Raw genomic sequence first — 16,328 nt, forward strand, 5'->3', positions numbered from 1 at the left:
TAAGGCCCATTCTGGACCTATCTACCCTGAACCTGTCAGTTGCCAAAGAAAAATTCTGGATGGTCACATTACAGTCCATCATGCCGTACCTGCAAGAGAGTGACTGGATGTGCTTGTTAGACCTCCAGGATGCCTACTATCACATAAAGATGCGCACAGCAGCTCCAGGAGGTTTCTCCACTTCTGGCTAGGAGTCAATCATTACCAATTTCGAGTCCTACCATTTGGTCTCACCACAGCCCTCAGGGTGTTCGCCAAAGTGATGGCAGTAGTAGTGGCTCACCTGAGGCTTCAGGGGATTCAGGTCTATCCGTACCTGGACGATTGGCTCCTCACTGCTCCCACCAGGCATCTACTTTCTCAAACCAGGGATTATTTCTTAAAGCTTGCTGTTCACTTGGGGATTACAATCAACACATCCAAATCACTTCTAAACCCTGTCCAGGTGATAGACTATATTGGGGCATGGATAGACACACAGTAAAAAATCTTCCTGACCACGAAGAGAGTGCAAAACCTGAGAATGCATGTTTCCCTGGTCTGTTCTCATCTTCCCTCAGCAGAATCGGTGCTGAAGGCCCTAGGTTCTATGGCAGCAACAATAACGCTTCTTCCGTGTGCCCGGTTACACGTGTGAGTACTACAGTGGACTCTAGTGGACTCTAATGATCCCTGTTGGATCTTCCATTATCATATCCAATACACCTTAGTCGAGTCTGCAGGTCGTCCCTTCTGTGGTGGATGTACTCCCCGGAAATCTTGGAGGGACGACCTTTCGTTCCAGCCCCTGTCCAAGCCACAGTGATCACGGATGCCTCCCAACTTGGGTGAGGGGGCATTGTTTGGGTAGGACAGTCCAAGGCCTGTGGTCCCCTGTCAAGAGCAGTTTGCATATAAAAGTACTGGAGATGAGTGTGGTCCTATTGCCGTTGCAGGCTCTTCATGCCTATCTTCCTCTGGGAACCTTTGCAATTCAATCAGACAACATGTCAGTGGTCTGGTATGTCAACAAACAGGGAGGGACCAGATCTTACCCCTTTGTCCATGAGAGTGTGGGAATGGGTGATCTCCACCAGTCGCTTTCTCATAGCAACGCACATTCCGGGATGATCCAACATTCTAGCAGACAGGTTAAGTCAGACAATTCTGATGCCTTACGAGTGGTCTCTGAATCATTCAGTAGCGGAGCAGATGTTTCTGGAGTGGGGTCAGCCTTGCTGTGATCTCTTCGCATCTCCTTCCAATGCGAAGTGAAGCGAGTTCTTCGCTCTGATCCCTCAGCCAGGGGAGGCCCTCAGAGATGCTCTAGTCCAAGCTTGGCCTCCCGATCTTCTGTATGCTTACCCCCCCCATTACCTCTTATTCCAAGGTTTCTACAGAAAGCTTGTCAACTGGATAGCAAAGTGATCCTCATTGCCCCATTTTGGCCTCGCCAGGTATGGTTTCCCTGCCTTTGATCTCATCTTCTGGCTCCGCCTTTGATCTTGGATCCCATTCAGGATCTTATTTCACACCCCTCGGGGGTTCCTCATCTGAACCTGGACAGTTTGAAGCTCACGGCTTGGCTGCTCCAGTTTCCCTGATTGCTAGGACTCCTGGATCCTGGATTATCCTCTTCAGTCAGGTCTATTCTGGTGGCAGCTCATAAGTCTTACACCAGGAAGATTTACCGCAGCAAATGGAAATGTTTTTCCTTTTGGGCTTCTCAAAAGAGTTTAGATCCTTTCACGGCTCCTATTTCTTCCATTCTTGACTTCCTAGCCAATATTTTTCAACAAGGAGCAAGCTCTTCTACTATCAAAGTTTAATTAGCTGCCATCTCTCATTTTCATGTGGGTGAGAATTCTGCCTCTTCCAGACTGTGTAAAACCTTTATTAAAACTTTCCTTTTACGCCCCCCGGTCAAGGATCCTGTTCCTCCATGGGTCCTTACTATGGTTCTTCAAGCTTTGGTCGCGCCGCCATTTGAACCTGCTGCAACTACAAATCTTAAGTTTTTGTCTTGGAAAACAGCATTTCTAGTCGCTATCACCTCTGCTGAAAGGGTCTCAGAACTGCAAGCTTCGTCTATTAAAGTTCCATATATGATTTTCCATAAAGATAGGGTTTCTCTTTGGACCAATCCGTCCTTTCTTCCCAAGATTGCATCACAAGTTAACATCAATCAGACCATTAACCTACCTGTTTTCTTCCCAAATTTTGCTAACAAAATGGAATACAGACTTCACTTGTTGGATGTTCATCAACAGTTACGATTTTATTTACACACGACTAAAAACTTTCTTAAATCTGATCAATTGTTTGTGTCCTTCTCTAAACAATTTTTGAGTAAACCTGTCTCCAAGGTCACTATTGCTAGGTGGATTTCCTTGTGCATCCTTCAGGTCTATAAAGGTAAAGGTTTGTCTCCTCCGGGTCAGGTGAAAGCTCATTCCATTAGGTCAGTGGCTACTTCTGCGGCCTTTTGGTCTAGAGTCTCATTGGACGACATTTGTTCTGCAGCTACTTGGTCCTCATCTAGTACCTTTATCTCTCACTACAAATTGGATTCGACTTCTAGAAGGAGAGCATCCTTTGGTTCTGCGGTGCTCTGGAATATCCTTCCATGAGGGCCACCCAGGAGTTTAGTAGTTGGGGACTCTGTCCCACAGGTTGAAGACCAAGTGAAGTAAATTACTTCAGATAAAGAAGTTATGTACTCACCATAACATTCCGTCTGATTAGTTCTACTTCATTTGTCTTCAACCAGCCCCCCCCCCCCCACCTTCCCCCAACCTTATCACATAAACAGCCTGTTGGCTGCAGTTTTAGGTCATAAAGAATTCTTTCAGGTCAGGTTCTCAGTATAATTGGTAGCAAACTCGATCTGGGGGTTGAAAGGTAGTGGAGAGGTGTGTTATGGGTAAGGGAAGGAGCTTGGAGCTCGGAGCAGATGCTAGTGAATTTGCCGGCTCGGATCCAGTATGGATCTGGTACCCACAGGTTGAAGACAAATGAAGTAGAACTACTCAGATGGAACGTTATGGTGAGTACATAACTTCTTTTTCAGTAGTAGGAACTCGGAGGGAATTTGCAAATTATTCCCCAAGGTACCATAACTGGGCTAGACTAGACAGAATTTACATTTCACAGGAATGTACGTGTTTAATTGAAAGGTTTGAAAGGCATCCAGTAACTGTTTCTGAGCATGCTAAGATGATAATGCAGAGTAATGAAGTACAAATGATACTGGTGCTTCCCCACTTACCTATTAAAAAGAGAGCCTTTTAGAGAATGGGTAGTGATAATTATTTGAGAATTATTAGGGAAGATGGAACTTTCTTCAGAAATTATAGCTAGTGACTGGGATAAAATGAAATTGGAGTTTAAAAATAGAGTAGAAATAAAAGGAAAAGAAATATGGTTAAGAAGTAACAAGAATTTTTTAGAGGAGCTGACAAAGGTTAAAGTATTGCAGAATAAGTGGGATCTCAAAGAACAAGAGGAGGTGCAAATGCAGAGTTCTAAAGAGAAAAATAAGGGCATATCTGGATAATATGCATGAGTTTAGAAAGATTTCTGTTAAGCAACTGTTTTTTGATAACTCCAGAGCACAAAAACTTTTAGCACTACAGCTTAGGCAACAAAAAGCAAGAAAGGGTTGTTGCCAAACCTAGCGAGTCTGTAATAAGGAAAATAACCAGAGATCCTGTAGAGGTATTGGAGATATTTTGTAAAATTTATAAAAACTTGTATAAAGTAGAGGAGTGTGGAAGTCAAGATAAAACACAAATGAAAGTATTTATGGAAGACTTAAGTATGCCAATGTTAGAGGTAGACTAGGCTCAACAGTTAATAGTTAAGATAGGAGAAGATGAGAGAAAAACTGTGACACAATCATTCTGCAGGAAATTCTCCAGGATTAGATGGTATTCCTGGAAGCTAGGATGGAAGAAAGGTTTGGAAGGTTTTGTTTAACAGTATTTTAAAAGGAGAGGACACACTAACATCCTGGAAGAAAGCTGTGGTGGCTGCAGTATAACATAATGTAATGTAAAGATGGTAAAGACTCGTCAGACCCAGCTTCATGTAGGCCCATTTCAATTTTAAATAATGATTATAAAGCGTTTGTCTATAATAGCTAAAAAGAATGGCAAAGGTGTTGCCAAAACTGATACGTGTATCAGTGTGGTTTTGTGGAGAGGAGGCATACATTTGACAACATTAATATAACTGTGATGATCCAGAGGGAAGCAGAATGTAAGAAAATACCACTTTTGGTGGGTCCTGATGCAAAGAAAGCATTCAACAGAGTAAGCTGGGATTTTGAGAAGGGCAGTGAAAGCATTTGCATTTCCTAATACAATAATAAGGTTACTTAGGAAAATGTATAAGGGACCAACAGAGGAACCTGGCAGGGGTGTCCTCTTTCCTCTCTGTTATTTAGAGCCATTGGCAATGAAAATAAGGGACTCAGAAATTCGAAGACGTAAACTGGTATGGTAATCAAGAAAAACTGGCTTTATTTGCGGATGATACTTTGTACCAGTTAAAACCAGGAAAGAGCATCTCAGTGCTGTGGAACATTCTGAGACAGTTTCAAATCTTTTCAGGGTATAAAATGAATGAAGGCAAAACAGGGCTGTAGCTGTAAACTGTGTACCCACACATGAATTTGTTCAGCAATGCCCATATTTATGGGGACATGATAAAATAAAAGTATTTAGGGGTATGGGTTAAAAAGTATTCTGTTGTGGTAGCTAAGGATATGTGGGAAAAGACTAAAGAAAATATAATACAAAAACTATGAAATACAATATAAACATACACATACATAAGTATATCATCTGAATAACCAAAGCATGGCACGTATGCTACACAGTGTATAGAGTCCCAATACTATCCAAAGCAGAAAATTTGCTTCAGCAGTTGAGTATTTGCCATATCTTTTATTTTCTCAGTAGAAAACAAACCTGTAAATTGCAGTTTTACCTTCAAAATAGCCTGTTCAGTACAAATCTGTACTGACGACGCCATTTCAAGGGGAAACTGTGGACTACATCGTTTTCCATTGAGAAAGTAAAAGGTAGTGTGGCAGCCGTTTATAGGTTTATACTAGTGTAACAACCACAAAGGTCTTTACAAACCTAGCCATGCAACCTATCCCAGTTTTGTCCATGAGTTCCATGGACATCTGTATGGTGGAGTATGTTAGTAAAGAGGTAGCTAAGGGTTATGTGGGAGGGGGATTGTGTTAGTTGATGATTAATTTACTTAACATTGATGTCTGTATATTAGACATGGGGGCCAGACCAGGGATGTATTTGCGATTTCCCTTCCAATGATCAAGGTTTCTTTTGAACACGGTCAGGGATGAATTTTTCTTCACTTAGATGGGGAGCTTATTCATGTGCTTTTGGTTTTGTATTTTATATATAACACACATTACATACACAAAGAGATGTGCATGATTGTATTGTATTTTCATTAACTAAACCATGGCTTTACTTTCAGAGGACAACAACACTAGAGTTTTGTTTGAGCGGGTGTTAACATCAGGAAGTCTTGCACCAGAGAAGTCTGGGTAAGTTTTCAGCAGTTATTTACTCATAGTTTTATATTGTGGTTAGTCATTTAATGTAGTTATCCATTTTATTTTACCCAATCACTCTACTGTTGCATTTGAATGACTCTGAAAATTGGATGTTTGGCTGTTCATTGTAAGCCTTTTCTTTTCCCCCTTGCATTTCAGCACTTTTATTTTCAGATGAACATAAATGTCACATATTAATCATTGAACAATATTAAGCTATTTGAAAGTCTCAGTGTCTTTTCTTATTTCTGCAATTCAAAGGCAAAAGATTCAGGCAGTGTCATCAGTTAAGATGCATTAGATAGCAATAGTCTAAATATCCTGTATTTTTTTCCTAAAGAAATGTCATGATCTAAGTAGCGCCACACATTTTATACAGTCCTGAATTTGATGTTAGGGAAAATAGTGGTGATTAAAAAAATGTAAATCATTTTTTTCAAATAAGTAGTAACAATGTGTTTTGCTGTGCTCTTTTGGGTATGCTGTTTGTCAGACTGTAAGAATTAGATCTGTAAAAATCAGAAACTGTTTGATAATTTGGTTTATTTTGGTGGCTATATTATTTGCTGTTCATCTTAAGCATCATTATTAGAGTGCAGTCATAAATGAATGGGATATAGCTGCAGGTGGATGTCATTGTTTCAGCCAGACTTGTAGAGCAATTGGATGTCTCCTAGTTAGGGTGAAAGACTACTTCCCATGCTGAGACAATTAGCAAAACTTAGCTGCTAAAGAATGAGTAATCTGCTCCATCTTTTGAAAGAATAAACACCTTTGGCATTTGCCTTAAATTCTTATTGTGCTGTCCATTACTACCTTTATCCCTGATTTTTTTTTTTCTGAGCTGCTAATCATGTCCCCAGAGAAGAGTCAGGAATAAGTATGCCTGTCTGAGATTAATTCTCCCAGACGATCAGAGGTTCACAAGGCTACAGGCTGGTGCCTGATATTAAATAGTCCTCCTTATGGTAGTAAAAGCAGAACTACGGACAAATTTGGCAAAAGAGTTTATACCTCTGTTACCATTTGTATTCAAGGTGTTAATTAGCAGTCCCATGGGGATATCCTCACACAAACCTGAAGACCCATTATAGAATACAACGCCCCGTTTGGTGTGTAACTCTCAAGACATCTGCAACAACTGGAAAGGCCGCAGAAATACCTCACTAAAAGAATCACAGGCCTAAAGCAGATGCCCTATGTTGACCGCCTTAAAAAACTTCAGCTATACTCTGTCGCATATCGTCTACTCAGAGGCGATCTCTGCTTAACATACAAGGCCATGTCAAACCCAGAGCTGTTGGACATGCTACACTTAAAGAAATCCCACTCTCTCAGAGCCACACGCTCCAGGGATCTAAACCTTGTCATCACAATAAACAAAACATGCTGGAGGGATAGGTTCCTGACCCAGAGACTCCCCAGACTCTGGAATAGATTGCCCATACATGTCAAGCAGAGTGCCTCTTTGGCCCTCTTCAAAAGGAACCTTGACGATTGCATGGGAGAAAGGAAATTCACCTCAGGGATCACGTCAGTCTCCCTGCTAGACAGGGGTCCAGGGAAGTAAATAGTGTGGGAAGAAATAGCCAGGGAATTGTTATGGCTAGGTTTGTATAGGCCCTAGGGCTGATAGCCCAGTACCAACCTATGAACCTAACCTATAAAGGTATTCAGACTAATTATTTGACAGTTCGATTTGTCATACTGTTCTCCGATATTGAGTAGAGTAGAAAAGCTTGTGGATAATTGTGGTTTACATATTCTGTGTGTGTCTGTGTGAGTGTTCTCCAGTACTGCAGTTTTTTCCTACCCTCCAAAAATTTGCTGACTGACCTGCTATCCTAAAATGTACATATATCTGTTTGCAAGTGTCCATCCCTTGACCAATGGATGAGAAAACAAAGAATTCTCCCATGTCTCTGGTAAACAGAGGAAGACAGTAAAGCCCAAGCTAACACTCCCCTCGCATAACTACTAGAAACTTCATAATCAACATACACCTCCTAATAAACATCCATAGTGCATAGTGACACAACTGGGTTGGATTGCAAGGCTAGGTTTATAAAGGTTCTGGTGGTCATTAGCCTAGTATATACCTATGAAACTATAATAATCCCAGAGCTTCAAACAGTGTTAAATTGACAACAGTACAATTTCTGATTTAGCTTCATCAGGGCAATAGAAAATCGAACATTAAATTCAAGTGCTTTTGAGCTTTTTCATCCCTACTTGTATACCTGAAGGAATAGTTTGCATACTTCTTATGATGCCCTTATTATCAGAGAGGTTTGTGTTTTTATTCAGATTAATGCTATGTTGCCAGGGTCTGTCTGATTTAATCCTGTATGCATTTCCTGTGGCACTTAGGCTTTCTGATTTGTATCATATTTGGGACCAGCCCCTAATGTAATAGACATCAGGTTTTCAAAATAGCTAGATCCACCACTTATAATATATTGACAAGCTCAAAAGGAGTTAAACTTCTCACATCTGTGTGCTAGTGGAGTATGTCTGTTGGTATTGGCACAAATGCATTTATAAAATACCTGCAAAACAAATAAAGGATTGTTGAACTTTCAGGAGCCACTGAGCTGCAGCATTTGCAAGTCCTTACAGGGTAAATTGCATATCTTCCATGTTTCCCTTATCAAGTAGAGCTTGTAGTGTTAGGGTTGCCACCTTTTCAAATGGCCAAAGTGGGACATTTTCGGGACAAACATCAGATTTTACAGGCCGACACATACCCACGGTCAGTACAAAGGATAGAACTTAACTTTTTTGCCTAAATAAAAGCTTATTCTTGTAGCATTTTAGTTGCATATTCTGTTACTTATAACATTTAGGTATTTTAGATACAGAATAACTGTTTTATGCAACTATTACATAAAATATAGGAAATAATTTTGTCCTAAAATCTTAGAACATTTGCCATTTTTAAATTTTTTGTCAGGACACAACTGCGCAAAGAAGGACTGTCCCTCGCAAAGTGGGACAGGTGGTAACCCTATGTAATGTTTTTCATATGGTGCTCTGTTTTGCCAATGGCTCTCTGGTTTGGTCATATGGATATTTGCTGTGGACTTTAATGCCTTATATTTAGACATGCACATACATACATGTATTAATTGAAAATTGTCAGTTAATAGAATGAACTTTTCTAAAGTGTCCTGCACTGCCGGTGGTAAATTTTGAACTGAGGGTGAATCCCCCCCTCCCACACACACACCCTTAATATAACAAACTGCAGGGCTGCAATGGTGGTTTACGTATACCTTGGGTCCTGAGTTTTTAGTTCATGGGTCTCCCAAACTTGTATTTTTATTTTTTGGAACAAGTATAAATGCACATGTTCTTTTGGATTTATATTTCTGTGTTAAATACATACTTGTTAAATTAAATTTATTGTTTGATAAAGCATATTTGTTTGCTTTAAATTTGAGTAGTAGTGTAATTTTGTGCAGCCAGAAATTAACTGAAATTTACTAGCCAGTGATAGAATTGTACACTTCAGAATATTTTATCAATTAAAGGCCACTTGAAACAGTGGCATTATAATCCAATAATGTAGACTGGGATGAGAGAAGGACTATTATTACTGATGCTGCAGGGAGAATGAGTGTGCCCATCCTGAGTTACAATGGGGGGGGGTCCCACCTGGTTCACACAACTGCTTTAATGACAGAGCCTTGGCTAGAGAATGAGGCATGCCGTGATGCAGAGAATCAGTGCCAGGAAGACATGCTTGTGGACCACCAAGCATTCATATTTATGGAACACCAGGCACGTTTGCATATGGGGGAGGATTCTTTTATACCAGAGGAAATTGTGGGATCAGCATAGCCATCCTTTGGCACTGGTGGTCCCCCGGTCCCCTCTATCAAGAAGGAACTTGTTTGGTGAACAACAACACAATTATTAAGTACTCCAGGGCTTCCCCCTCACTATTTTAGAAACCTGTCAGGAGTTTGACGCAGTCAATACAGACCGTACTGCGGGGTGTGGGCTGACATATTCTATCTCAAAGTACAGGGCATATGGTCCACAAGAAATCAGAAAGAGGTACATAAGTGTGGAGATGACTATTCTGTATGACTTTATGGCCTACTAGTCAGTGCTTACCTCACAGAGTCTTCAGACTTTGACTTAGGCCACCACTGTAATCATAGCCGGCCTTAGGCATAGGCCAACTAGGCGGCCGCCTAGGGTGCCACTCTAGAAGGGGTGCTTTTCCAGTATTTATTTGGTGTAGGTACACCAGGATGGGGGCACCTTGTGGTGTGGTGGGGGCGCCATGAAGCCCTTTTGCCTAGGGCACCATTTAACCTAAAGCCGCTCCTGACTGTAATACGGTATATCAGTAAATGGGTGGAACTCACTCTTACTCCCTCTGCAGGCAGACCATGAAGCTTTGGGACGTGGACATATTTGGTGGGCAGTAGAAGGGAACATTCTAAATTTAATTTTTCAGGTGTTATAGATTCTGGCAAAATATGCTACCTAGATGTGCTTTTGAAAGGTTTTGGAGTATTCAAATTATTTTATATTGTAAGCCAGATAATACTAGCACATTTTAAATACATCAGTTTTTCAGACACTTCAGACTCCATTTACTTTGTGGAGATTTTTGAGATTAAAGAAAAGCTATTCCTTTGTAAAGTTTTTTAAAGCATTTTTCAAGATATTGTGGATAGGTTATCAGCTAGTGGCCATGGCAGGCCTAGCCACCCGGTGGTATAAATCGTGGCTCGAGATGATTGTCATTGTTGGTGACACCCCGACCCCATATGGAAAATGGGAAAAGGGGGTTGAGGATGGATCATCAGCTAGTGGCTACTCTGAATTTCATTTCTTTTTTTATTAATGATGTTTTGAGTGAGCTAGGAATATACCTAATAGGGTACTATTGCAAAGAACTGTTACTGAATTTCTTCTTGGGGAGAGACCTGTGCAAAAGACCAGACCAGATCTTCTTTTTGTTTGAATATACTACTATAACACAAGCATCTGTGCATAGTTTACAGCAAAAAGTGGCATATTTTCTATATTGTTTGCACCAACAGTCTTGATCATGCTGTGCTCTGCTTCGCACCATTTCTAAGGCACTACTTTTGTGGGTTGCTTTGTCTCTGTTGTAGCTGTAATGCATCACAGGTAAAACACACTTTGCTAGAAAGATGCAATATAACTTAATCCCAGTCCCAGTACTGACTTTGTGGCATGCATCACTGCAAGTTAAGCAAGTTGTGAGTTATAAAAATATTTCAAACTGAATAAAAAAAGCAAAAAGTTATTTATAAAGCCTCTTTTCATCACATTTATGTGGTTTTTTTACTGGTTCTAGGAGAATATTGCCCTTTCTGCCAGCAAAGATGTACTTCACACCTCATTAAATAAGCGCTGGCAGGTAAGAATGAGTGCAGAGATTGTAATCTCAGAATGTGGCTCCATAGTATGTTCAAGGTTTTATATTACATAGAGACAGATTCCATGAGACCCCAAAATTGCACATATTTATCTACAAATCACACTAAATAGGATTAACAATGAGCTTATAGCCCATTACAAGACAACCCTGTGTATGTCCCCTGAAAAATCATGTAAGGTTTCTTAATGTACTCGATGAACTCTGCATTAACAGTAACGAAATTACTTTGAGAGACTTTAAACTACACCTCAGTAAACTAGAGTACCAATACCTCCAATGCAGGATTTGTCCAGAAGTTCCTAAGGTTAATAAACAAAAACTCCATGGACTAGATTATTAGCAAACCCAGTAAAAGTCATAATGTACTTGACCCTGTTTTTACATATATAGCTTCCTCATGCACATTTCCCCTGATATTTTCTTCCCTGGGTAAGTCATACCATGAACTAGTGAATTTTATTACCTTCAAAATTTATAAACCCTGAAACTAATATATCGACATTTGATGGTTTAAAATCTATCAGTCTCTTAAACTTCTTTGACATATATTGCAGCAGTATCAGCCACAGCATTGCCAAAGCAGGTAAGGTCGCATAGGAGTTCTAAGCCGACTTAAATAAATGTATAGTGCTGTCAGTCCTGACCAGATCTAAATGGGAAATTAAAAAACAAGCTACCACAATGGCCCATCACCGTAAACTTTACAATGGAAAAAATTTAAAAAATCCTTAAGTATACAGGGTATCAAAACCCTAATACCAGTAACATTATTAGAAATATTACTAAAAACTTGAAAGATAGTAGTAGGTCTACTAAAGCGGCACATGAATTTAGGTTAGCATCTGAAGATAAGGACAATTGTAAATTCTTCTTTAGCTACATTAGGAAGCTTAAGAAATAATACCTGAACTTATTCAAAATGGTACCATCTATTCTGACCAAATAGATATTACCAAGATACTAACAAACAAATTCACTGTAATCACTAGCAAGCAAATTCATTGTAAATTTTAACCTGGAGATGGCCATTCAAAGTCCATACATCTCTGAATCTCTCACCCCCCCATCAACATTAAAGAGTATGCATTGAGGGTAATTTTCAAGACAAAAATAATAATTCCATGTAACCTGATAGTATACAGTACACAACAAGCCTTGGCAGAACTAGTCCTTGTAGCTAAACTTGGATAAGAGTGTTCATGCTTTATCCCTGAGGTTTAGCACACAGCAGTAATGATGCCACTCCATAAGGGTAGGGCTACCAAAGACTTTAGTGATTGTAGGCCCATCAGCCTGAGTCTCATCTGCAATTCCATGGATTGTACTGTAACTGGATAAACTGTGATGTCAGAAAATGTCAACAGATGAAACCTGCAGCAATTTGACTTTGTCAAATGTAGAACCTGCCAGTGAACTTGGTTAACTATTTCTTAAGGGTGACAGAGGCTGTTGACAGTGGTCCTGCTGTGTCCATATGTTATGCCTTGACTTGATGAAGGAATTTAACACCACCCCCCATGCAGACGTAGTAAGCTGTAAAATAGATCCCTATGTGGTAAGATAAATAGTGAACTGGATAAAAGACAGAACCTACACATTATGGGCGTCAGTTGCCTGACCTCCATGTGACACCACTAGTCACCTTCATACTCTGCAATGAGGCAACTACCCCTACTCAGTGTAGGTGGCAGTTGCCTTAGTGGAGAGTATGAATGGTCACCAGTGATGTCCCACAGGGGTCAATGCTGGGACCTCTTCTGTTCCACATTTACTTTTGTGATCTCCAGATCACAAATCATGAGCTTTGGCTAATTTGGTTTGAAGATAATTGCAAAATGGAAATTGTCATGTCCTCCTCTAATGTCCAAACCCTTCTACAAGAACTTAAAAGGGTTCATATTAAAAAAAAAAGTACAGTATTCTCAAATTTAGTAGACAGTCCTTCCTCTCTGGTACACCATAGACAATGCCCCACTTCTAAATGAAAATGATGTTAGGGACATAGAAACATGGGTTGATAATTCCCTCTCTTTTGATCAACAAGTGATGACAGTAGTTAGGAAATCCTTCTATTGGGAGCTAATTGCTAAATATCATCTGAATCTAAAGAGGTCATTGTTCCATTATATTCAGCATTAATTAGGCCAGTTATTGAGTACACCACCAACTTTAGGTTGTAGCTCACTAAACATATCTATCAACTTGAAGGACCACAGAAGATACTAGTTAAGATTATTACCAGATTAAAACCCAAAAAAGACTGAAAGCACTGTCTATTTATTCATTGTTTTATAGACTCCTGGGGGGGGTCTGCCTTGCCTTCCATGTCATTAAGGACTCAGTGGGTCTGGGTTTCTTGTGCAGCCACAAATCAAAATTTTGCACTAATAGTGGAACTGGGTACCTAAACCTTCAACACCAGAGAGATAAAACAGGTAAAATATGATGAAGCGGAGAGATTCATCTCACTGATTTTGTAATGTCATAAGGTGCCTCCATAATGTGTTCAGGGTTTCATATTATGTAAAGACAGAGTCCCAGAGATCCCCACACAAAGGCTGTCCCACCTCTGGAACAGACTCTCCATGCACATTAAGCAGCATGACACACTATCTTCTTTCAAATGGGACTTTGATAATTGGATGGGTGCTTGCAAATTCACCCTGGGCTTTACTGGTCTTACCATCCTTAATAGATTGGGTATGTTCTAAGGGTGAGTACTGGCAAGCAACAAATGGTTGCAAGACTAAGTTGCCTTGAAGTTCCTGTGATTCTTACCAATGGACAAAGCCTAACTGCAATTTCCTTGTTAGAAGTGATTTATTTCCTAAATGAGTTATCATTTTTGACACCACTTCCTAAGGGTACTTGATTTCCATAGACCATCCTCAGCCACAACCAGTGCCAGTTAGGTAATAACAACATTCAGAAGTTACAGAAACGATACAGTATTTGAAGGGATACATACATGGTGTCAGAGAATACACATTACAAAAGATATGATTTTGGTGAGTGTATGGAAACAATTCACCAGTGAAACATCACACATTATAGCAACAGTACACATTAGATGTGCATTTCAGTAAGTAACTCTGGGAAATGTGTGAAAACATATTTTAAGGAAATGCAGTATAGATAAATTAAAAAAAAGATCACAGTTTGTTAAATTTAAGAAAATAGCAGTCTGCTTCCATTAGGTGTTGCCCAGTGATGCTATTATCAGTAGTTCAGCTGCTAATGCTCCCTAAGTACAGCAGTGGGCACAGATACACATGTACTGTGCAGGGCAAATTGGTATGTCTCACTGTGTACTGTCATACTCAGTTGGTATAAACATACACTGCAGAAAGAGAGGCAAAGTATCAGCATACAGCTGCTAATAGCACAGCAAAAGCAGAACCTAGTACAGTTGAAAGAAGAATGTAAAATCCTTGCATGTTTAACTAACTAACCAGTGTGTGTGTATGCATATGTGTATATAATATATATATATATGTATATATATATATATATATATATATATATATATATATATATATATATATATATATATATATATATACAGAGAGAGAGAGAGAGGTAGGTAGGTGACAGTTCATTAACCCTTGTAAATGTAACCATGTTTTATTGGATGTGCATTTCCCTGAATATGCAAATGTCTAAATTGTGTTTTGTTAAATGTAGATGTAGTGGGTGGTAGTTAGAATGTGGGCTTGAACTTTAAATGTTATAAATTAGTTGTGGAAATGTGTATGCAACTTTTTGCGGGTTAGGGTTAAAGTAGTGGCTAGGGAAGGGAATAGTTGTGTTTGGTGCTGTATGTGGTATCCGAGTGTCTTGTGTAGTAGTGTTATTGAAAGGCGTTTTCCTAAGGTAAGGTGTATGGTTGGGATTGGAGCAGATAGCACAGATTAGTAAGGTGGTGCAGTGGGCTTTCCCATCAATTTTAGTCATACCAGAGATTTTGGTAAATGCAAGCAAAATGAAGGCAGGGTATACTCTAATAGCTCCAAAGTTTCCAAGCCAGGCATGTCTCTGGGATTTCAAGATGTCTGTTGTCTGCAAAGCAGGTTGGTTACATCTTTCCCTGTGTGAAGTACAAAATGCATTCATCAACCTCTTTTTCCCATTTTTGCACATGGGTCAGGATGTCACATCAACAGTAACAGTCATGCAGAGCCAAAGTTTATACTGCCTGGTGGCCAGCCCTGCTGCTTAAAAAAACAAAAGTGGTGTTAAAAAGCCAGTAAAACATAACTGTTTGGATTAAGATCAGTCACTGGTCGGTTGCTATCACTGCCCAGATGTTAGTAAAGAAGAAATTTGGAGGGTGTAATAGAAAATCAACTGGAAAAGAAGAAGAAACAACTCTGGAGGGGAAATGCCTTTTTGCTGTGTAGCAAAATGCAGTTCAGGCTTCAGCTTTGAAACAGGAGATTGCTTCTAGAAGTTTAAAGGAAAAAATAAATATATTAATAGGTATTTAAAACAAGTGAGACACTGGAGGGGGTATATCAAGTCAAATCAAACTGCTGGAAAGAATAGTAATAGTAGTAGTACTAGTAGCAAGTCTTGCAGTGCCTGCATTGAATTAGTTTTGGGTGTGTTAACCAACAAATGAGTAGAAGTTAAGCAAAGTTCTGAATCTACAATGTGCATATCTCTTAAAGGCAAACATAGAAGAGGAATTTCTACAGTACTGCATACAAAGACCACATACTTATTTCTGTTTTATTGACATTTATTCATAATTTGAACACTTAGCATAGAATACCTTAAATAATTCCAATAAGAACTCAACTTTGTGTTCACTGTACGATACTCCCAAATACTCTCCTTAAACATAATATTCTCAGCCTCTTACTAAAAATGACAAAACAATTTTTCTACATAACTGCTGTCTGTACAGTCCACTAAGTTGTATGTGTGCTTTCTCTTTAGTAACTTCCACCTCTGAAAAATCTTATAATCTATAAATGTAACTACTGTTTATGTATAAATGTAAATAGAAATGTAATTACTCTGTGTTTGACTGGAACTTAGTATAATGCAGCATGAGCAAGTGGAGCTTTTCTCCCCGGGCCTCCACTGAAAACTGGTATCACCCAGTCAGACATTCACAAATAACAAAGACAAATAAATAACAGGGTCACCCTTCTAAAAACTATCCTGGAGTATTTGGCTTCAAGTGTTGTATCATTGGATAACAAGGTTACTATACAGAATGGAACCTTACAAACAAGTTTATGGGGTAAAGATCACAGAGAGAGAGAGGCATCTCCAAAGAAACTGTAATAGTCATGGCTACACCAAAAAGTATGTCATTTA

General features: G+C 39.5%; 1 protein-coding gene across 1 annotated transcript in view; it reads left to right on the plus strand.

The window, feature by feature from the left end:
* Window positions 1-16,328, plus strand: part of CSTF3 (cleavage stimulation factor subunit 3) — a 1,368,849-nt gene that overhangs the window by 1,176,843 nt on the left and 175,678 nt on the right. The window contains exon 16 of the mRNA XM_044059129.1: window positions 5,494-5,563. Coding sequence (XP_043915064.1) covers window positions 5,494-5,563 — 70 coding nt within the window. The remainder of the gene's footprint in view (window positions 1-5,493; window positions 5,564-16,328) is intronic.

Source organism: Protopterus annectens, chromosome 17.part0 (genome assembly GCF_019279795.1).
Source record: "Protopterus annectens isolate FY-2018-M chromosome 17.part0, PAN1.0, whole genome shotgun sequence".
Taxonomy (NCBI): Eukaryota; Metazoa; Chordata; order Ceratodontiformes; family Protopteridae; genus Protopterus; species Protopterus annectens.